This window comes from Mauremys reevesii, linkage group 2 (genome assembly GCF_016161935.1).
Source record: "Mauremys reevesii isolate NIE-2019 linkage group 2, ASM1616193v1, whole genome shotgun sequence".
Lineage (NCBI taxonomy): Eukaryota > Metazoa > Chordata > Testudines > Geoemydidae > Mauremys > Mauremys reevesii.
Window position 1 is genome coordinate 267,807,533 of NC_052624.1, and position 22,372 is coordinate 267,829,904.

The 22,372-nt window shown below is 44.1% G+C and overlaps 1 protein-coding gene across 4 annotated transcripts; it reads right to left on the reverse strand.

Moving 5' to 3' along the window:
• Positions 1–13,341: 13,341 nt before the first annotated feature.
• Positions 13,342–21,439, reverse strand: LRATD2 (LRAT domain containing 2). Of its 4 annotated transcripts, none has more exons than XM_039527411.1 (2): positions 21,350–21,439; positions 13,342–19,952 (listed from the first exon to the last, which is right to left on the reverse strand). In XM_039527411.1, the coding sequence occupies exons 1-2, from the start codon at positions 21,396–21,398 to the stop codon at positions 19,054–19,056; spliced, it is 948 nt and encodes a 315-aa protein (XP_039383345.1). In that variant the 5' UTR covers positions 21,399–21,439; the 3' UTR covers positions 13,342–19,053. The 4 variants fall into 4 exon arrangements, with proteins under 4 accessions (XP_039383345.1, XP_039383346.1, XP_039383344.1 ...); XM_039527412.1 differs by lacking the exon at positions 21,350–21,439 and adding an exon at positions 20,853–21,114; XM_039527410.1 differs by lacking the exon at positions 21,350–21,439 and adding an exon at positions 20,987–21,110.
• Positions 21,440–22,372: the final 933 nt, after the last annotated feature.

Consider the following 22,372-nt stretch of genomic DNA (forward strand, 5'->3'; position numbering starts at 1 on the left):
GGATTTTAATTGAAGGAAGATTCTAATTTGTGCATGATATCATATCATAATGTACCATTGTATTTCACACAGTTGTGATTTGCTCTCTGCTACAACTTAGGAAACTGAAGAATGAAATCAAACTGTCCAAGCCATCCTCAGTCAGTTCTAACCAGCACAGGCGAGCTGAGCTCATGCTAGCTAGCCACAAATTAGAAAGAAGTTGGCTAACCTGCTACAAACAGTAACAATGCCCCCCCCCCCGCCACCAACTACGCAGGCAGTACCGTGCACACTTAATTCCACATGGCACATTCCTCATACCGTTGTTATCGCCAGCCGTTAACTTTTACTTACTCCTAAATTAAAATATGCCAAGAAATGCTTGTTAAAGAATGCAAGGAGAGTTTTATTTGGCATGGGAGAACATTCTGGTTTCAAGCTTTTAAAAAAACGCCTCTGTTTAAAACAAACTCTCTCCTTAGTTTTGAAAAATCAATTCTTGATAAAACTTTGTCCAAGTTAGCCGCATGCACCAGTGTCGAACTGTTGCTGAAACTATTCCTGCAGTAAATCCTCACAAAATAAAAGGGTAAAGGCATCCCATTTGATGAGTACTTGACACACATAAGGGAATTGCTTCCCTGGCCTAAATTTTTTCCTCAGGATGGTACCTGAAGTACAGCGAAGTACTTCAGTGTTAGCTACGAACAACTGAGATCAGATTACAAGGCTGAAGTTAGTGCCTGAGGCCCAGCTCCATATTCAAAAGCCACAATATTTTTAAAAATTCATCACTGTAAGTTTAAACTTTATGAAGTTTCACCAAAATAAATGAGAGTGAATTTTATAACAGTTTATATGCAAGCTAGACCCTACTCAGATGTGGTGTAATTGCCTCTTAATTTGAGTAAGTCACTGGTAGTTAAGGATGTATAATGACAAAATATCATGCTAAGCAGTGCAGCCCTGTGACCACTGGGGGCGGCCAGGGCTTCAGTGGGGCGCTCACCCCGTGGGCCCGACCGCCGCGCCGCCTGCCGGGAGGGCTCTGTGCTGCTCCGGTTGGTGGGGAGGGAAGGACGCGGGCTGCCCTGCCAAGTTTGCTGCAAGGCGCTCCCCTCCTCCGCCCCCTACAGGGTGGCCAGAGCAGCAAAAAAAAAAAAAAGCATCCATGCCTGCCCTAGGTTTGGGCGGAATGCCGCCCCCTAGAATCTGCCGCCCCAAGCATGAGCTTGCTCAGCCGATGCCTGGAGCCAGCCCTGGGTGCATCTACAGTAAAAATAGAGTCCACTTCAGTGAAAGATACTCTTGGATCTTGCTGTTCAGTTTCTCCAGCTTTTTCCCAAAATTTTGCAATGAAGCTGAAACATGTTTTTGCAAACATCAATCCCAAAAATAGTCAGTATTTAAAAATGTCTAAATGTATAAGGATCCCCTTGTTTAAAAAAAAACAAAACAACAACAAAAAACAGTGGTATTCTGTAGTAATGGTCGAAATTATGGACCATTATTGTCACTTTCCCCACTTAAAATTGGCAAAACTATCTACAATTTCAAAATAAATTACTGTGAAATTATCAGATCTCTTTTTTCAGTTCAAGATATCCATTTCTAACATGCTATAGTACTAACATAATACAGTGTTACTCATCACTACAAAACATTTACATTTTTAATAGCTATGGGATGATGTAATTTATATAGTTAAAAATACACATTTACAAAATCTGCATGCACTCACAAAACCCTCCAGCCCTCACATTTCATAATCCAATCAGATCAGCCATCCAATTTCTAAATACAAAAATATCCTTCCATTCCACCAACACACCAGCACTATGAGAAAATGTGTATGTTTGACATAGCTGACTGTCCCCGGAACTATATTTCCTTAGAATTCTTTATCACATTAGCCCTAATGCTGCTGCATAGAATTGCATGGCTTCCCCACCCCTGCCGGCACAGTAGGGCTACGTAGATCTTGTGTCTGGGTCCACAGTGCAGGTCCTGCATAGCCGTTGCTTTGTATGTCAGCAAGCAGGTGGAACGGGAGCAAGGAGTAGGTGAAACAATTGTTCCACACACCCAGCATGCCTGGGGCAGGGATTATGTAGTATATTCCCCCTAATGAAATAGCAGAACTATATCAGTGGTTGTCTCTGTGTGTCGGTGTTTACCAGGGCTGCTTCTGGGCTTGTGTGGTGGTGCAGTTTTGACACTGCTTCTTGCACGGGACCGTCCTTAAGGACAAGTCTAACCCTGGATAAATCTAGAGTATCAATGGTATACATCCGGCAACATGTTTCCATTACGAACCAAAGCAAGGGGGCAAAGTTCAGGTAGGGTGGGCTGGCAGTGTAGCCAGGTGGGGTATTGAAGTACCATATAGCAATAGAGAATAGGGCGGATCCCTTAACTTTTCATATCTAGACTTTTTAATGTTTGAGGAATTCCTTTTTAAGTTGTAGACTTTTGGTAAGGGGGAAAAAAAGTAACTTTGGAGAAGTTGGGAGTTGAATGGAGTCCACTGAACTGTACATCTGACCTAATTCACTTTGAGAGTTATTTTCAAATTTCCAATACTATATGTGCTCCTTTAACTTTGGTGTCTGAGATCAATTTTTCAAACTTGAATGCCTAAAATTAGGCATGTAGGGTGGGATTCACAAAGATATTTAGGCATTTGACTCCCATCAAAATCAATGGAAGTTAGGCCCCTAGTTACGGTTGTCAAGCCCACCCCTGCCTATTTAGGCACTTAGATAAGGCTCTACTCTTGAAAACACATATGCTCACGTACATAAAGTTAATACACTTGCTTAAGTGTTTTCAGGGTCAGATTTGGTGCCTGTGAGAGAAGGTGAATGGCCACAATTCCTGTTGACCTCAGTAGGAGCTGTGGGTGCTCAGACCTTTAAATCCAGACCTCCCTATACTGGCAGTCAAGTTTGAAAAGTTTGGCCACTGTTTATTCAAGCTGCAAAATGTCCAGTTGAAATGGGTTGTTTTCAGTGGTTCTGCAGCAGCTGAGGGCATTCTATGTGGACGAGATGGCTAAAAGATCCAAAAAGTCCTGGTACTGAAGGGAGAATGAATTGCTGGTCCTGGGCAGCGGGCTTGAAAATTTCAGGGGCTTGTTTAGTATTCAGTGTGCGGCAAGCTGAAGAGTCAGAGCGTGCTTTAAAAATGTCAGTGCACAAACATGCATGCAGGCCCTGCTCGGCTCTTCAATAATGCAGCAGGCAATGATTATGATACAATTTTATAGCTTCACTAACCCCAAAGGATCCCCAAAGTGCTTTACAAACTGGCATTATGTATAACTGATGGACTGGGCCATCCTTTCTCCTACATGGTCCAGAAGAGCAGGCACTACTACAACTACCAGGCAAATCTACCCAATAAGCATAGACGCATTGGAACAGAGCTAAATTGGAATCATTCCTCCCCCCTCAAATCTACAGAAGCTGCTTTGTCCATGTCAGAGAGGGATAGAGTTGAGGAACAATCACTGCAGCTGAAATTGTGTGCTAGGAAATTGGCCAAAGCCCGCAGAAGGGGGGAATGTGTTTCACTGATGAACCAACTGATCACTTTGTGTATGGGTAAGGCTCTGATCTTGCAAAGGCGTGGGCGTGTGCTAACTCTATGACCTCAGTAGGACGATACATGAACAAAGGTTAAGCATGTGCTACAGTGTTTGGAGGATTGGTGCTGTAGTGTCTAGAAACTGAGTAGTGTGAGCAATGTTTGTGAGCTCTTTAATGGCCCTTATTGTCTCCTGTAGTCCAGAAGCCATCAGAATCCTACCAGAGCAGTCATGTATATATGTAGCCTAGGCTTTGCATGGTGCATATAGTTAGTAAATATGGTTATCTGGTCTCCATTGTGCCCAGGTGGTTCCTCCATATTATATATGTTGAATAAAAAGTAAAAGATCGAACAGATGCCTTATGCCCTGATCCTTTCATAAGCTGCATGTGGGTTCACCCCGATGCCAGTGCATAGCTCTGTGGAAGTCAATGAGCCTCTGTGGGGTCCAGGAGCTTGCCTGTGCAAAGCACCCCATAGGTTTGAGGCCTACATTTAGAAATCACTTGCACTCCTTCAGAATGAAAGGTGATTTATAGAATGGGACTCTGACTCTATTGAAGTCAGTGACAAAACTGCCATTGACTTCCGTGGAGCCAGGATTTCACCCCAGGTCTCTTAAGCCTGGAGCCTGCAGAGAGGCACCAGTAAAGCAGAGATTATGGCTGCGTCATAGAGCCCCATCCTCTTCAACAGGACTTTGTGTGTGAGTGACAGGACCACACTTACAGATCAGAGCCTCTTTGATCCTCCAGACAGAGACTGCCTTTTTCATCGTCACTGAGCACATCACCAGTGTTTAAGAAAATAGCATTCTTAATAAAATCTCCATTTGATTTGTCATAAGAAAAATGAAGATCATTAATTTTATTGAAATTTAGACTTCCTTCATCTAGGTAGAAACATAGTATATTCACATAAAAAATGGGGATTGAGTAGAAAAATGATAACACAAAATACAACTTACAGTTCAATTTTTTTTGTCAGGAAATCAGATTGGTACAATACACAGCAGAGATCTCCAGGATGTGTTTAGCCCATTGTAGTGTGAGCCCCAGGATTAGAAGGTGGAGATGGATGGAACTCTCTGCTCTCGCTCTCTCTAGTGGGGAGATGGTGAAAAGGCAGATCTGGCTAGCCTCATTGAAATGAATGATAATGATGTTTACCCATAATTCCACTGATTGAGGCTTCTTTTTTTTTTGGAGGGTTGTTGAAATTTATTTGTGATTTGATAAGTAAAGGTGATAACAGCTTATAATTACGGCACTTGTGAAAGGGCACTGGAATTGTGCAGGATTGGCCCTGGGTCAGTGGTCGACACGAGCAATGGACTTTGGTTGGGTGGTAAATTTGGGGCTCAACAAATGGGGATGGGGCTTCTCTTTCTTTGGAAAAGAGGCGTTCCAGTGTAGGAAGCAGGGCCTCTGCCCAACAATCCTGTTCTGGGTCCCTCCCTAGCTGGAGATTTGGCATGCTGTGTGGAGGAATTTGTGGATGTGGACCTATAGAGGCAGAGTTTGACTCCACAGCAAGGTCTAATTGAACCAGTAGAGGTAGTAGAGCAGAGTCTAACTCTGCAGTGAGACCTAAGTGGACCAGTGGTGGTGGCAATCTGAACTGATTTCAAAATGCCCCAGTCTACATGTTTGTGGGAAGCAGAGATGAAATCCAAGAGCTGGGCCTGGTAACTTCTCTGCAGAGTGGAACCTGGTGGAGCAGTTCTCTCAGGACTGGAGCAGACCAGCAGAGGAGAACCACCACTAGACACCCCTTGGCTACCACTGAGACTAACTCAACCTCTGAGTGGGTGGTATTTGTGGGGAGGCAGAGTTTGGGCCTCCCTCTCTATAAGATGGACACTTATCAAGGACTGGGGGTTGACCAAACCCCTGAGATATTGATTTGGATTGCTCTGTTTCTTATACACAAATTAATATATTCTCTGCATTTTCATAAAAATGTACTTGTGCTCTTGTAAGGGTCTGGTCAGGACACCCAGAACCGTAAGAACACTCCTCTGCCTCAGCAAGTGAGGGCTTTGCTGCTGCTATGTTGTGTTTCAGCAACCTGATACCCCAGCCCAGCCCATCTGTCTTGCCAGCAAACTCTTTGATGCTCAGCCAGTTTAAACCTTGCCTTGCAGGTAACAATCAGTGAACCCCAGAGACAGCACTGTGCAGCATCCAGTCCTTTGCACTGTGACACTGTCAGAAATTATTAGGTTTGCTTCCTCCAAAGAGACAGTGCACACACCAGTCTGTTAGGTTAGCTGAAGAGACCCTCACTTCACTTTAATACACAGCACTGAGATGGTTTTATAATAAAACAAGAATAAGTTTATTAATAAAGAACAGAGATTTAAGTGATACTAAGCAAGTGAAAAAGAGACAGGTCTGGTTTAGGGTGACCAGATAGCAAGTGTAAAAAATTGGGATGGGGTGGGGGGGTAATAGGTGCCTATATAAGAAAAAGCCCCCAAAATCGGGACTGTCCCTATAAAATCAGGACATCTGGTCACCCTAGTCTGGTTACAAGCAAAACAAACACTCTTCTTAGTGACTCCAACTTAATTCTTGCAAGTTACAATCTTTGTCTAAAAGAGTGTCTTACTTACAGCATACTATCAGCAGCTCCTGCCCTTCAGGCCAAGAGAATCAAATTTTGAAAGCCTCGTATAGTGCTGTTCCCTATATCCCCTACGTGCTGGATAACTAAAATGTCTTTCTGCTCCCCTTAGAGTACCCAAAGTCCATTGTCTCTGCCTATAGAGCCAGGAAGACTGTTGGCAGGGGTGGACTCTGTCCCCCGGTGTGCTTACTAAGCCGTCATGTGATAGCTTTTTATTTACCTTACATGTAAATGTACTTTCATTGTTCGCTGGCATACAAAACTTGACCCAGACAAGTGAATCCACACTCCTTTGTCTAAACCAAACTTGTTTACCAAATCTGCCCCCAAAACACAGTTTAAGAATGTATTTCCAGCAACATACATAACTCTTTACACACAAGCTGTACATACATCAACATTCATGACCAGAGGGTCACCAATTTTTAGGATACCTTACTTGATGTACTTTTATAGTAAAATAATATTGTACATAATCAGTTGATTCAATTGTTTATTCTTTGTGGTTTAGACCCCTATTCTCCCCATGGGTTGTGTGAACCTTGATTGTCTCTCAGTTCTGGGTCTCAAAGGCCTCTCAAGAACTAGTGAGGGAGGAAAAGTTAGCTGCAAAGATGACTATGGAGATTTTATTTTAATCTCCCAGAGCCAGAAGTGGGGACTGGGACTGCGTGGGGACTCGATGCATAGCTTTATGTATTTTATAAGTGGACCCCTAAACAGATCGAATCCAGCCCTTACTGCTGCCATTGGCATCTGGCCTCAGGGTTACAGTAGCATGAACATTACTCAGCAGCATGTTATCACAAACCTGCTAACCCTCCAGCATCGGTCACCTTATGTGACTGTCTCTGAAGCTCCATGTATTAACCCAACGTGGCGAAATAAACATTTGACAGATATATGTCTTGTTGCCCAAAGGGCTTAAAAATGTGCAGTGATGCGTAGACGTGCAGTGCAATTTTAAAATAATATCCACTGACATTTCAGGATGACCACTGAGTATTAGACAAACAGCTGAAATATCCAGGGCTGCTGTCCAGCCCAAGCACTTCATTCCCTGTTATGTGAAGTGACTTTTTAAATGTTTTTATAGGCACTGTAAATGGCGCTACAGGCATGTAACAAAAGACCCTTTTCTAATTCACAACCAGCACAGAGTTAAGGTGACAGTGATAACTCTTAACTCTAAACATGTTTTGATACATTAACTGGAAAGATGAATGGTCTAGCAGTCTGAATAAAGGCTGAGATGTCAGGACCCCCATGAGTTGTAATTCCTGCCCTAAAATAGATTCCGTCTCTTGTTTTGGTCAAGGGGGAGCTGACCACCTCCTGAGCGGTCCTGAGTGACCTCGACTCTTTAAAGTCATTGAGATAACCATTTGATGTCAGATTCCTCATCTGTTAAATGGGGATTCCACCACTTATTGGGGCAGCTGTGAGGGCTGACCTGCTGTGTGAGTTTGGACAAGTCACTTTATTCTGTGCCTCCATTTCCCTACCTGGAAAATGAGGATAATACTTAACTAACAATATTAATAGATGAAAAGCACTGTATGAGCCTGATTCAAAGCCCATCGACTTCACTGGGCTTTGGAGGAGGTGCTGTAAAAGCCCAGTAATACTATAATGTGCTATAAAGATGAAACATTATTATTATTATCATTATCATAAATGATCTGGAAAGGGGGATGAACAGTGAGGTGGCAAATCTGCAGATGATACAAAATTACTCAAGGTAGTTAAGCCCAAAGCTGACTGTGAAGAGTTACAAAGGGATCTCACTAAATTGGGTGACTGGACAGCAAAATGGCAGATGAAATTCAATTTTGATAAGTAGAAATTAATGCACATTGGAAAACATAATCCCAACTATACATACAAAATGATGGGGTCTAAATTAGCTGTTAGCTCTCAAGAAAGGGATTTTGGAGTAATTATGGATAGTTCTCTGAAAACATGCCCTCAGTGTTCAGCAGAATGTTAGGAACCATTAGGAAAGGGATAGATAATAAAACAGAAAATACCATAATGCCACTACATAAATCCATGGTACAGCCCCACCTTGAATATTGCATGCTGTTCTGGTCGCCTCATCTCAAACAAAATATATTAGAATTGGAAAAAGTACAGTGAAGGGTGACAAAAATTATTATGGGTATGGCACAGCTTCCGTATGAGGAGAGATTAAAAAGACTCGGACTGGTCAGCTGAGAAAAGAGACGGGGGGAGGGAAGGGGAGTTATGGTAGGTATGGCGAAAGTGAATAAGGAGGTATTATTTACCCCTTCACATAATACAAGAACTAGTGGTCACCAATGAAATTAATAGGCAGCATGTTTAACACAAACAATAGGAAGTATTTCTTCATACAGCACACAGTCAACCTGTGGAACTCATTGCCATAGGATGTTGTGAAGGCCAAAAGCAGAACTGGGTGCAAAAAATAATTAAATAAGTTCATGGAGGACAGGTTCATAACAGTTATGAGCCAAGATGGTCAAGGACACAACCTTATGCTCTGGGTGTCCCTAGACCACCAACTGCCAGATGCTGGGACTGGACAACAGGTTCACTCAAAATTGCCCTGTTCTGTTCATTCTCTCTGAAACATTTGTCACTGGCCATTGTCAGAAGACAGGATCCTGGGGTAGACAGACCACTGGTCCGATCTGGCCAGTCTTATATTATTTATTATTGAGATGGGGGGGTTCACTGCACTAGGCAGTGAAATATATGTATACTATAGTTCCTCCTCTGTCCCTTTAACACAAGCAGTGCAGTGCTCCAACCCTCTGGGAGACTGCCTGCAAAACAGGACTTATTTATTCACAGAAAGAGAAATTCCACTAGGGAAATTTCAAAGAAAATTTGTCATATCTCAGGCAAAGATGTTTGAAGCAACCCTCTTACAAAAGCTATATGCCATGGGCTGTAAAATAGAAGGCTTCATTTTGCAATAAAGAATTCTTTCCCTATTGTTGCTGTAAGCTCTTTGGCTCAGGGCCTATCAGTAGGATTTTCAAAAACATCGGAGTTAGTTAGGAGCACAAGCCCGAATGCCTTTCAGTGGGACTTGGGGACCCTTATATTTTTATTTACTCTCTGCTGCATTGTGCTCACCTATTGTACTATATATAAATGTTTAATAAGCAACGTGGGGGGGGGCCCTGCACAGTAACAAGGGACCATATCAAAGGACCAAATTATGCTAAGCATATGTTTAAAGGTTTTGTTGACTCAGGGCCCAAATAGCCACCTGCATTTTTTTATCCCCCAGATGTGGGTCTCATGTGGATCTAGATATGGATCCTTTGCAGAACCATACTTTAGAAACACATAGTTGATAGCTAGCCTTATATCCAAGGTAAGGGATTTGCACTAAGTCAAGGTCTCTTGTTCTGGTTTTAAATACATCAAATGGGCTCCTTAGTTACATTGCTGACTGCAAGTAAATGAATCAGTTCACCAAGTGGCAGTGTCTCCCCCTGGAGGCTCATAGGAATTGCACAGAGTAAGATAAGGCCCTGTCACCATTATCTTGCTCTGGTGGCATGTTTCCAAGAGGTGACCACATGCCAGCTTTCTTCTGGCACTGGAGTCTCACACAGTGCAACTGCTTCAATTACAAATATGAGACAACTTGTCTTCCTTTCATACAGAATAAAAATAATTATGTCTAGTGTCCAGGGAGCAGGACTATGGCAATATATACAATAAGGCACATTTGTAGGGTTACCCAGCCTTCATCTGCTGTTAAGTATTTCCCCCTGCAGAGTCATTTCCAACTCTGGAGGCTGCTGATGAATTTAACTTAATATTTAAATTTAATTATTTTATGCTGCTTTTTCCTGTGTTTTGTGTTCTAATTAATTCACACGACATGAGCCGACTTTTCAGACTTGGGCACCCAAATCCAGTGAACACCTAAACCTGGTTAGGTGTTCATATGAAGGCACAAATGTAGAATTGGGCACTCTCACTTTTAGATACCCACATTAGAGAATGGGGTTGTGCCTGCCTTTAGCTCAGCTTCTAACAGGGATTATCACCCCCCCCCCCGACTCACTCTCCAGTTGGTGGGCATATCCTCTAATCTGAGCTGTAGTTGGCTGGGGTGGAACATTTGTATTGTCAGTGTCCTCCATCTGTGCAGTGTTGTGGGCCAGATTCTGCCCTCAGTGACAACTCTGTGCAACTCTGCCCCCAGATAAAACATGCACAGCTCCAAGTAGGCCACATTTTTCCTACCAGCTCCCTTGAAACCAATGAGGTCCTAAGGTAAGAGAAAAGAATATTATCTATTGATTTCAATGGGCGGTGCATGGATGTGTATGAAGGGCCATTTTGCCCCAGTGGATATTTGCACCATGCAAGCGTCCACACAGGTGCTCTCTACGCACCTTACGCATGACCTCTTGTATCTAATGTCTATGGTTAAGCAGGTAACAAGCATGCTAAACTGTATTCCTCAGTTAATCCACATCCTGTGACTTGGGTTGCCTGTTCCATGATCCAGAACATCCTCATTACTAGGGGTCTACCAAATTCATGGTCCATTTTGGTCAATTTCACCATCATAGGATTTTAAAAATCATTAATTTCATGATTTCAGCTATTTAAATCTGAAATGTCACAGTATGGTAATTGTAGAGATTCTGACCCAAAAAGAAGCTGGGGTGGGGGGGCGGTGTCACAAGGTTACTGTAGGGGGGATTGCGGTCTGCTACCCTTACTTCTGCACTGCTGCTGGCAGTGTGCTGCCTTCAGAGCTGGGTGCCTGGTCAACAGCCTTTCAGAGTGGTAGCCGTGTTAGTCTGTATCAACAAAAGAATAAGGAGTACTTGTGGCACCTTAGAGAGTAACAAATTTATTTGAACATAAGCTTTGTGGGCTAAAACCCACTTCATCAGATGCATGCAGTGGAAAATACAGTAGGAAGATGTGTGTGTGTGTATATATATCACACACACACACACACACAGAACATGAGAAAAGGGATGTTGCCATACCAACTCTAATGAGACTAATTGATTAAGGTGGGCTATTATCAGCAGGAGAAAAAAAAACTTTTGTAGTGATAATCAGGATGGCCCATTTCAAACAGTTGACAAGAAGGTGTGAGTAACAGTAGGGGGAAAATTAGCATGGGGAAATAGTTTTTAGTTTGTGTAATGACACATTCACTTCCAGGCTTTATTCAAGACTAATTTAATGGTGTCCAGTTTGCAAATTAATTCCAATTCTTCAATTTCTCGTTGGAGTCTGTTTTTGAAGATTTTTGGTGAAGAATTGTAACTTTTAGGTCTGTACTTGAGTGACCAGGGAGGTTGAAGTGTTCTACAACTGGTTTTTGAATGTATATAATTCTTGATGTCCGACTTGTGTCTATTTATTCTTTTGCGTAGAGACTGTCCAACAGTCGCTGCTCTCGGGCTTCCCAGTTCTGAAGGCAGCAGCACAGAAGTAAGGGTGGCAAAACTACAACCCCACCTACAACAACCTTGTAAAATAACCCCCTACAATTCCCTTTTGAGTCAGGACCCCCAATTTGAGAAACTCTGGTCTCCCCCATGAAATCTCTATAATACAGAGTAAAAGCACACAAAAGACCAGATTTCACAATGGGAAACCAGATTTCACAGTCTGTGGTGCATTTTTCATGGCCACGAGTTTGGTAGGGCCCTACTCATTACAGTTCTTCTTTCCTCTGGCAATTCTGATTTTTAATTATGGTTATATCTCAGGGCCTCCTCATACCAGCCACTGTACAGAGTAAAAAGCCGAAACTGCTTCCAGTCAAAAGACACAAAAGCAAAATATGGGAGAAAGGACGTATCATCCCCATGTTAGGGCTCCCAGACTTTCAATGGGACGCAGGCTCCTCACTGCTTAAGTCACTCTTGAAAATGGGACTTACGTTCCTTTGAAAATTGTACTCTGAGGCTAGGGTTGCCAACCCTCCCGGATTGTCCGGGAGTCTCCAGGAATTAAAGAGGAGTCTTTAAAGTTTGGCATGTAAGGGAACCTCCAGGAATATAGCCAATGTAAACTGGCAACCCTATCTAAGGCCCAGATCCTCAAAGATACTTAGATGCTCAGCTCTCGCTGATTTCAGTGGGAGTTAGGTACTGAAATACCTTTGAGGACCTGGGCCTGAGACTTGCTCACAGACACATGAAAAAGCTGTAGCAGAGCTATGAATTGAATCCAGGCCTCCTGAGGTCCAGTCCAGCGCCATCCTTCCTTAATCCCATTTTTTTTTTTACTGTATTTGTGATTCTTTATGTAGACTGCCAAGGGCAACTTGAGATCCTGTGACGAGGTTTCTGTTAGTGTGGTTATCAGATCCATTTTGCTACAGAAAACACTTGTTGCATATAAACTTACTATGGGTGGTCTTTAATTCAACAAAACATTCTTGTATATCCAGACTCAGTCCATTTGTGCGAGACAAAAAGAACTCTTTCAAGCCAGGCACTGGACACCAGGAACAAGTACATTTGACTACTTGTATAATTTTTTACTAGCGTGTGCAGTGGAGGACATGACAAATTGTAATAAGAACATTCACCGTAGGGATATCAAGGCTTATTATTATGCATAGTCCTCATAACCTTCACTATTAAACTTTTTGTTCCTGATCTGAACTCTTACTGGAGGGAAGAATACAGATCCCATAAGGTCTCCAACATTTCAAAATCCATGACATGTTCAATTAGTGTGACAATTGTGACGATTTCATGTAAACTCTCAGGCAGTGCCCATATGCTCCCATTTCCTCACTCTCACAGCTATTGGCAGCCAGGACACACATGGGTGTCAAGAAATATATGATCTTCTGCTGATGTCATTGCCACCTTTAGAATTAGATTATGGGCCAGATCCTCAGATTCAGTGGAGTCACAGACAATTAGACCAACTGAGGGATCCGGCCCTATCTAGAGAATACTCTTCTCTCCCTCAGCCCTAGAGCGTGACCAAGGGTGGTTTGATTTCTATCTGAAATCTAGAGGCATCTGGATTGTCAAGTGTTTTGTACCAGCTACATCCACTTTGAGAGAGAGATCACAACAATTTCCCAAACAAGCAAGAGGAAACAAATATAGTTCAAATAAGGAAGAGATTTTGAAAGATATTATAAATTTTTTATTTCATTTTAGTTACTATGCAATGCCCTTCATTTTGAAGGAAATGGTACAATCAGGAGTCTGTACTTCTTTCTCAGGAAAAGAAGTGATATTAGCACTAACAATTCAACATTTACTGACAAGAGACTGCTCATGGAGGGAAAAAAATCACTTTGCGATTACACTTGTTATTGTGATGATTTCATGGAGTGTTGCAATGTTAAATAAAAACTTCAGGTATGGGTAGAGAGAACTTCTAATTCAACATTAATGGAAAAGAATTGTCTGGACCACTGATGTTTGAAGTTACCCTGATTTTTTTTTTTTAATTTACAAGCAAGTCTGTGGTTTTAATAGCATAAAAACTATTCAGCAGTGATGTGACCTCATCAGATTTTTCACTGCACTTCAGTTCATAAGACTGTTTGATTCAACAAAAGTACATAAGTGATACAGTAGATTCCTTTAAGAATAAGAAACTGCATTTAGAAATTATGCAATTCCCTACAATTACTTAATTTTTCATAGCTGATCTTTCATATAAAATTAAAATTCTGCTTTCAAAAAATATTTGTTCCCACATGGCTGTAATAATTATGGTTGGTGCAGCTAATTGTCAAAAAGCACAGGTGGCAAAGCACCTGACAAACAAAGCTCACATGCACCAGGGACAAGTTTTTCATAAAGACCAAAAATCTTTCACATGTAAAGTTTCATCTTACTGGGAGAAATGTATTCCAATCTGTTACCTATTTTAGTACTGAAACAAAACATTGAAATTAAATCTGAATACTATATAAAAAAAAGACACATTGTGTTTCATTTATACAAAAGTGTTGTGTATAGCTGGGAGTTCAGATCCATTGTCTGGATTCTTTCACTCTGAAGAAAATATTTTTTTCCAGGTAAGAAAATATAGTTTCTGAAATTGCTAATATATTTTTTTTTAAACCAAGCAGACCGTCACTCTTCCTGACCGAACTTCTGAAGAGTTGCTGTAATCAATACTTTGCCCTCAAAGAGAATCAGGAATGGGTAGCCTGAAATAGTTCTAAGTGTGTTTATTTCCCTTCCTAATGGAAGGTAACTGTTTAAATCATGTTTTTAGAACAACTTAATCAAGGAATAGTTGGAGGTTTTATTAGGCCTTTTCCAAGAAAAAAAAAAAGGTATTTGCATAAAAAACACTGACAGTCTGGAGAAATAGATGGCTCATCTGTATTTCCTAACTGGAGTCACATTTACACTTCTGGAGCCTAGAGTAGACTTATAGGCATAATGATCCTCTCAAGAGTAGTTCCCTCAGTGGCAATGGGACTACTCAATGTGAGTAAATTCACATACATGATTAAGTGCTTGCAGGATCAAAAGGCTTTAAAAAAAAAAAAAAGAAGTCTGTTAACTTCAGTATTCAAAATGCAAAGAGAAGGTTCTAGCATGACCAGACAGAAGAGTTTGGAAGATATTCTGCAATTTTAACATTCTAATTTACAACTGTAAGTTGCTGGGCAGGCTGCTGCCCTCTACTGAACCTGCGCCATCCACAGATTTCAGGATGCAACTGCGGGCAGAATTTTGTCCATTCTGTGCAGTATGATCCTGATTCCCCAGCACCTTCTTTGGGCAAAATTCCCCCTTTAAAATGCCCCTCAATGGGACTTTTTCCCCTTGCTTCCCCCTCCCATCCCTAAACAGATCATCAGCCTCAGGGCTCCCCTCCCACTGTGAGTCAAAGTGTGGACAGCAAGCCCTGAGATTCAGCAAGGAATTTAAGGGTTGAATGATTTCAAGGCAGCCTATTAATGAGCTAAACATTAGGTGCACGATTAAGGTCCTTAATGCAGCTCAGTAGAAGAATCAGGCCTGCATTTTCTATATTTTAAATGTAACCTGCAAAAGAAAAATAGAAGTGGGATTCATTTTGTTCCCTTCTCTTTGATGTATAACAAAGGCCTGAAAGGCTTGAACAAAAGTGTTTTCCTGTTTTTGGTTTTAAATATAAACACTAGAAAGTCCAGTCTAGTTTACCCTGGAAGACTCTGGCAAATGGAAAAAAGTCACAGGAGACTGAAAGCTGAGTAACTACATTACTTCTCCTGCTGTGAACTCCTGGCCTGCTTAAACCTGGTTCGCTTGTGCTAGTTAGCATCTATTTAATAACATTGCCTAGTCAACAGTTGGGAGAAAAGATATCTAAGTTAAAGATTCAACAGACATCCCTTCAAAGGGGTGACTGATCTTAATACACATGTGATCCAGCCCTTTCCAAAGCAATCCTCTAATACTACCCAGGAAAAGCACACTTGACCTTGCTGATCTTAGTAAGGAAAAGCAGAAGCAGCAAAAGCTTTAACACAAAACTTTCATTCTTCACATATTATGAAGCAGCCGGAGAGAGTATAAATCCCCTCTTAAAAATCATTTGCAGGTCACATTTATGTATTCCAATTACACCCATTCTCTAGCTGCATGTTTTAATGCCAAGCAAATATTTATTCTAGGTGCAAAGAGAATACATGGGATGTCCTATATTTCACAGCATAAGCATCAATGAACTCAAGAAAGAAGGTGAAAAGTAGCAGATAAGGAATACTCTAGTATGTTTGACTACTCAGCTCTACCACTACATCTCAGGCTTGATTCACAATATATCTGCCTGTGTGTGGATTTGTACCACGCTGTGTGCTAGGTAGAGGTGTGCATTAATAACTACATGAGACAACAAAATAGTTTCAGGTAGATCTTAACAGGCTTTGCTCTCAGTTCTCAACTTTTGTCTTGTTTTTATAAATAAAACAGACTAAATGTCTGAGAAGAAGGAAGAGAGGTTTGAGCGTTCGTTCTGATGTGTCAAACATAAGGGGAAAACATTTTCACAAAACACACACCAGTTTAGTACCTTTCCGATACAAAATGTTTGACATCTACAGCACTTTCCATCCTGTAGGACCTAGAAACTTCTTTAGATCACTAATGACAAAAATAAATCCATTCAGAGGACATCAGAATAATGTGCATAACAACTTACTTTCAAAAATGTAAGAGTCTCATGATGGAATTATTTTTAACTTTCAAAAATATTTGTAAGAAAATATTATTTTACATATATATATTACATTGTGAATAAACTTTGTTCTGTACAAAATTTTAGGACTAGGAACAATAGCTAAACATTTATTCATGGTCTAGGTGATCTTAAATCTGTCTTTTCCTATTCAGAATAGCTGATATACAGAGAAGCTCTCCTGCATTCTGTTTAGGAATACATCAGTTACAATCTTAAACAGTTAAAAGGTGGCTGAACAGTGAAATAGCCACATGTTAACCTAATCACAGTTCAGCTATGGATAGTTCTCATGCTTCTTGAGCAACATTGCATGTTTGTTTAACGATCACAGTAACGGGCGTATGACTCAACTGCATATTGAGGAAAGATTTCATCAGTACAAAAGCCTGAGCTACAACATTCTAAAGGAGCTTTGTTTTAACAAATTCTCCGTAGGAGCCAAGAATTCCACATCCTAAAATTAAAGCATAGAAAGTATTAAGGGGAAAGGTACAATGGGTTTTAAGTGTGTAACCCCATAAGTTGATCCTCCCCCCAATAATGAACAAAATTTTTCTAAAGGGGGGGGGGGGAGAAACAAAAGAAACCCTTCTCTGCATTGTCCACTTAAGATTCACAACAATGGAAGTCTATTTGGAGCTTAGGTTCTTTTCATACACATGAAAGCTGCTTCATATAGTCTTAATTACTCCAAGGTTAGGTATCTGCTTATTTATGATTGACTGGTTTCTCACTCTAATCTTAAAAAAAAATAGAGATTGTAGAGTAGAATTATGCTGCAAGCAGTGAAGTAAACAACTGCAGGGAAAACAGAGTCATTTTAATACACTGCTTAATTACACTGCGTGTTTACTTTAAAATATTGATTTCCACTATTTAAATGAACTAGCTCATCCTCAGGTTAGCTTCGTTGCTATTGTGTTTTAAAGGGTAGGGAAGTTTATATTAACAGTCCAGAGGAAAATATACACTGAAGAGATTAAGAATCCATGATGATCTGGTATTACCAGGCATTGCAGACTAGGGGAAAAGTGATCCATTTCAAAAAGAGTTGCTACTTTGGTAGGTAATATTAGATACATGTAGCACCTTGCCCTCCTGCAAATGCATCTGTTGACTGGAGTACAGTACTCAAGCAACCTTCATGAGACGGATCACACAAGGAGAATGACTACTCCCTCTTTCCTTCTCTAGTGACATCACTCAGCAACTTACCAGGAAAACCCACCAAAAACAAAGCACAACCTTGAACTTACTCTTCATTAGGGATTTATTTGTAGTGGGAGAACACCAAGAATTTCCCCAGCTTTGAATTTTCAGTAACTTCCCAGTCAGGGAATGTATTTCCTTCCCCTCTATACTGGTCTTCTCCCCCAGCATCCCTCCCCGCCCCCAATCACTTCCTGTTACAGCACTGTTTACGATGGTGCAAAGACAGTGTGCAACTTCTCCTGACCCCTACCACTAGGAATTTTACCAGTCAATCACTAGCCCACATATTCCAGGCAGTGGGATTCGAGACGTTGCTTTATTCCCTGTGTTTAACTGTTTAAGCAAACAAATCAAAGTGCTATTTGTACTATAGCCTTAAACCAAGACTGACGCAGTGCTGATACTGGCTAGAGGCTCCCACCTCTGGTAGGGCTTAGCCAAAATGCTAGACCACCCCTGCCAGGGTTAACTTATCCCTAGCTCACCCAAACACACTAAAAACATACAAAGAAGCTGCTTATAGGGCCCAATCCTGCACCACAGAAGTCAATGGGGACTTTGCAATTGACTTCAGTGAAAGCAGGATCAAGCCCCCTAATGAATGCTGATGCAGTGAAGCCTGGTGTCAGTGACAGGTTTCAGTAGATTACAATGCATAGACAGCAATCTTGATCACAGCAAACCTCCACTTTGGGCCATTTCCTACCCCCATCAGGACAACTTAGCCCACTGTACATAAAAGGAAGCCACACACAAGCAGGCAGGGATTCCCCCAGCCAGTCTGCAAGTTACTTTAATTAAGATGACACTGTGCATGTCAAACCCTGTTTCACAAAGTTAACCAGGATTTATCCCTTAAATCCTTTGGAGGACTGGGGGTTGGGTGTGAAGCCACAAAGGTCTGGCACCAGCAGACTAAGGTAAATAGCTTGCTGTAATGCTAACAGGAACCACAAGATAACTACATGGAGAGGAGACAAGGGAAGGGGGTGGGGGGAAATGAATTTCCCAGCTAAGACAGTCAGTCATGCACTTGAGAGCTACAGGGCCCTATCCTACGAGGTGCTGGCTCCTTCTTAATGGTGCTGAATGCCCTCATCTCCCACTGAACTCAATAGAAACTGAAAGAACTCAGCACCGTGTCAGATCCATACCTGCTGGCCGCCAAGGGGCTGATGGTTTGGGGATGAAGGTAACACATGGGGTGGTGGAATCTCCCCAAGTTTTATCCTCTACAAATAAGTCAGAGATTTACCAAGCACTGAAGGAGTTAAGTACTAAAGCACAGACACTTAATCAGCTTTCCCCCTTCCTTTCACATGTGATTGGAATGAAGCTGCACTGAAGCAGCCCGAAGGGCTTATAACAGCTCAATTTCGCAGCCTTCAGTTTTAATCCCCATCACCCAGCCCAAGCAGCATGATGGTGCTGCTGTTGCTACTCAGCAGCAGTCTGGGGACCTGGATCATCCTCCTCCTCTTCCTCCTCTGCAGCTTGCAGATGGCTGGAGAGCTCCTGGATCACAGCAGCTCTACCAATCTGGTCATTCCTCCTCTTCTCCATGATCAGATCCTCCAGGCTCTGGAATTCCAGTGTGTGGCTGCGTTTGTCCCCCAGCCGGATCTGCAACCGGTAGGGCTGCTTGCCTATGCGGAGCTCCCCGCCAATTTTAAACTCCCGTTTCCCATAGCGGCACCAGGCAGCAAAGCACTCAGAGTTCCTCCAGCTCAGCTCCCGATCCTTGCAGCCCACCTGCTCCAGGGCATTCCGCACCACCGTGGCCGGGCTCAGGGGCTTGTAACGGTACAAATAGTTGGCAATGCGACCTCTCCTGCCCTGGCTGGCATCAGTCAGGAAGCTGTTCACCACCTCCAGCCGATGCAGGTGCACTACCTGAAAATCACCAACATACACTGCCCAGTGTGGGTACTGGGCCTGGCACACAAACTCCACCAGGTCACCTGGTTTACATCTGTTCAGCAGGTTCTCTGGGGTATAAGTGCTCAGCTGCCCCCCACCTCCTCCATTCCTCTCGTCCGGTGCGGTATCATCCCCAGCGAAGCTCTTCTGGTAGATACACTCATCCCGATAATAAACCGAACACTCCACCTCCTGCAAACGAGGGTCATAGGGCTGCGGTACGGGTTGCTCGCCTCCCATATCCTGAGCCACTGAGTCCTGCTGCTGCTGCTGCTCCAGCTCATCATCGTCACTGGAAAAAATGTAGGACACCCCGATCCTGGGACCCTCGTCTCTGTCCATGCCTGTCGGGTCGGCCGTGGGAACTTCCTTGTAGCTTAAGTGGGTCAGTTTCTCCACCTGGTTCCCCATGCCCACTGCAACCATAAGCAACATGCAGCCATCAGCAATAGGCACAGGAATAGGGAGCGAGTAAGGATGAAGGAAACAGGGCTGCCCCACCTCCCCCAGACTTCACTGCCCTGGCGGTGATCTTCTCAGTGCCGTGGCAGAACTAGTAAGGTCTTTCCCCCGCTTTGGTAACGCCTGTGTCTCCCTGGCCATCGCTCTGAGAGCAAAGACGGGAATACACACTCTGCTCCCTCGGGAGCGAGGAGGCTGGGTGTGAGCGCCGATCCCTTTGCTTCGTGCACCGGGGGGAGGGCGGTGCAATGCAAAGGCGGCAGAGCCGGGCGGCCCCCGGGGACACGCTGCAGTTCCGCTTGCTAAGCGTAGAGGGGGCACGAGGCGAAGGGGATCAGGGCCACCGGCCGATCGGATCCCTGCCGTCCCTCGGCAGAGACAAAGGCAGGGGAGAGCGCGGCGCAGCCCCCGGGAGCGGGTTAGGGGCAGAGGAGGCGCGAGCCGGACTTTGCGGGCAGCCCCAGGCTGCTGCAGCAGGGAGCGGGGCAGGCAGGGGCACGCACGGGAGCGGGCAGGGCCACCTGTTAGCGGGAGCCGCACTAGCCAGGGAGGGTGCGACTCGCATTTCCACCTGTTGGCCGGGCGGGAGGGGGCCCGGCCGGGGCGGTGCAATCCCACCTGTTGGAGGCTGCCGGGAGCTGCTCCGCCAGGACCCGGGGGGGAGGCGGGGGCAATGTTTGGCTTTGCAGCCCCAACCCGGCTCGGATCCCGCCCAGAGCCCCCGCGTTGCGGGAGGGGCTGCCACCGCTCACCCTCCTCCGCCAGCCGCAGCCCGGCCAGGTGCGCCTGCCCGCACCTGAGCCCTCCCGCCGGCTCCTCCTCCTCCTCTTCCACCTGGGCGCCCGGAAACTTACCGCGCTGAGAAGGGCTCGGCTGCTCCCCGGGCGCGGGGCTAGGGCCAGCTGGCTGGGACGGCAGCCGCCTTGCTCCTAGCGCTGGGCGAGGCGTGGCGCCGGCTCATGTCTCCTTCCCCCCTCCCCGCTCTCACCTGGCCGCCGCCCCCAGCGCACTGGCCAGCCGCAGGCTGCGCTCCCCGGCAGCCGGGCTGAGCAACAAGCGCTGGAGCCGGAGCGATGGGGGGGAGGGAGGGATTCTAGATCCGGCTGTGGACTCCCCGGCGAGAGCTCAGCCCCCAGCATTTAAAGAGACCGCTCGCCTTTTCCCTTTGCCCTCCCGCTCCCGCTGGGCCCGGGCCTGGGATCTGGAATCGTGACCGGCAGCCGGCTGGCCGCCGTGCAGGGGCGGGAGCCGGTGGCTGGGACCCGCCGGGGCTGCTGGTGGGTTTGGGAACAAGCTGTGTCTTTAAGGGCGAGGCGCCACCGAACGACCTGCCCGCGTGGGGGAAACTCACTGGGATCTGGAGTTTGCCTGGGACGACCAAACTCGCAGCGGCCGGACATTGATTTACCCTCCTTCCCTATCCTCTTCGGTCACGGGAAATCCCAGCGCGGCTGGCAGGATCCCTGGCACCTTAATAAGAAAAAAAGCTCCTGCTGCAGCCCCTCTAGCTGATCTGTTATTCTTCAGATTAATATTGATCAGCCTTTTACCAGTGGGGCTTAGCTGTAATGGTGATAAATAACTCAGGTTGCAATGGGCTATAGATTGCTGTTTGGAAGGGAGCCCCGCCTGTTTCGTGGCTCCTGTATGTATTCTCAGGAATGTCTCTGGAGTGTGAGATCCGTCGGTGTCAGACCACACATGCACTGCTTCTGTTTTGACACAGCCCAAAATAATAACAGTTGTAAAAGAAACAAAATAGAAAACCTCTGCTCTCCTGGACTGGCATGATTTGTTAGATTCCACCGCTAACAGTGCATACTTCTTATTATTATATTTACTTTTAAAAGACAGGACACCTTTTTCTGTTTCAGTGCAGCGCATTATTGGTCTTTCCTTCTAGACAGAAATGATCAGGGCTGGTGGGAATATTCCTTTTAGTTCCTTGTTGAAGGAAGTAATACAAGATTCTGCTGGGGGGGGGCGTTATTTTTAAGACTTGCTGGTAAATCAAATACAGAACTTTTAGAGGAAATGTTTGGGAGCTGAGAGTAGAGCTTTATTGTCTTGTCATTTTCAAACCCAGATATTCAGCTCAGGTTTTGAGCATAAGCTGAACCAAAATGGCCCCGCATTACTACAGTGATGGGCACTGTATAAGAACTTGAATAGAATAGTGCCAGGGGGTAGCCGTGTTACTCTGTATCCGCAAAAACGACAAGGAGTTCAGTGGCACCTTAAAGATGCATCCAAAGAAGTGAGGTTTTTTTACCCACAAAAGCTTATGCCCAAATAAATCTGTTAGTCTTTAAGGTCCACCGGACTCCTTGTTGTTTTTCTGAATAGAATAGTTTCCTTCAAGTGGCCTACATCT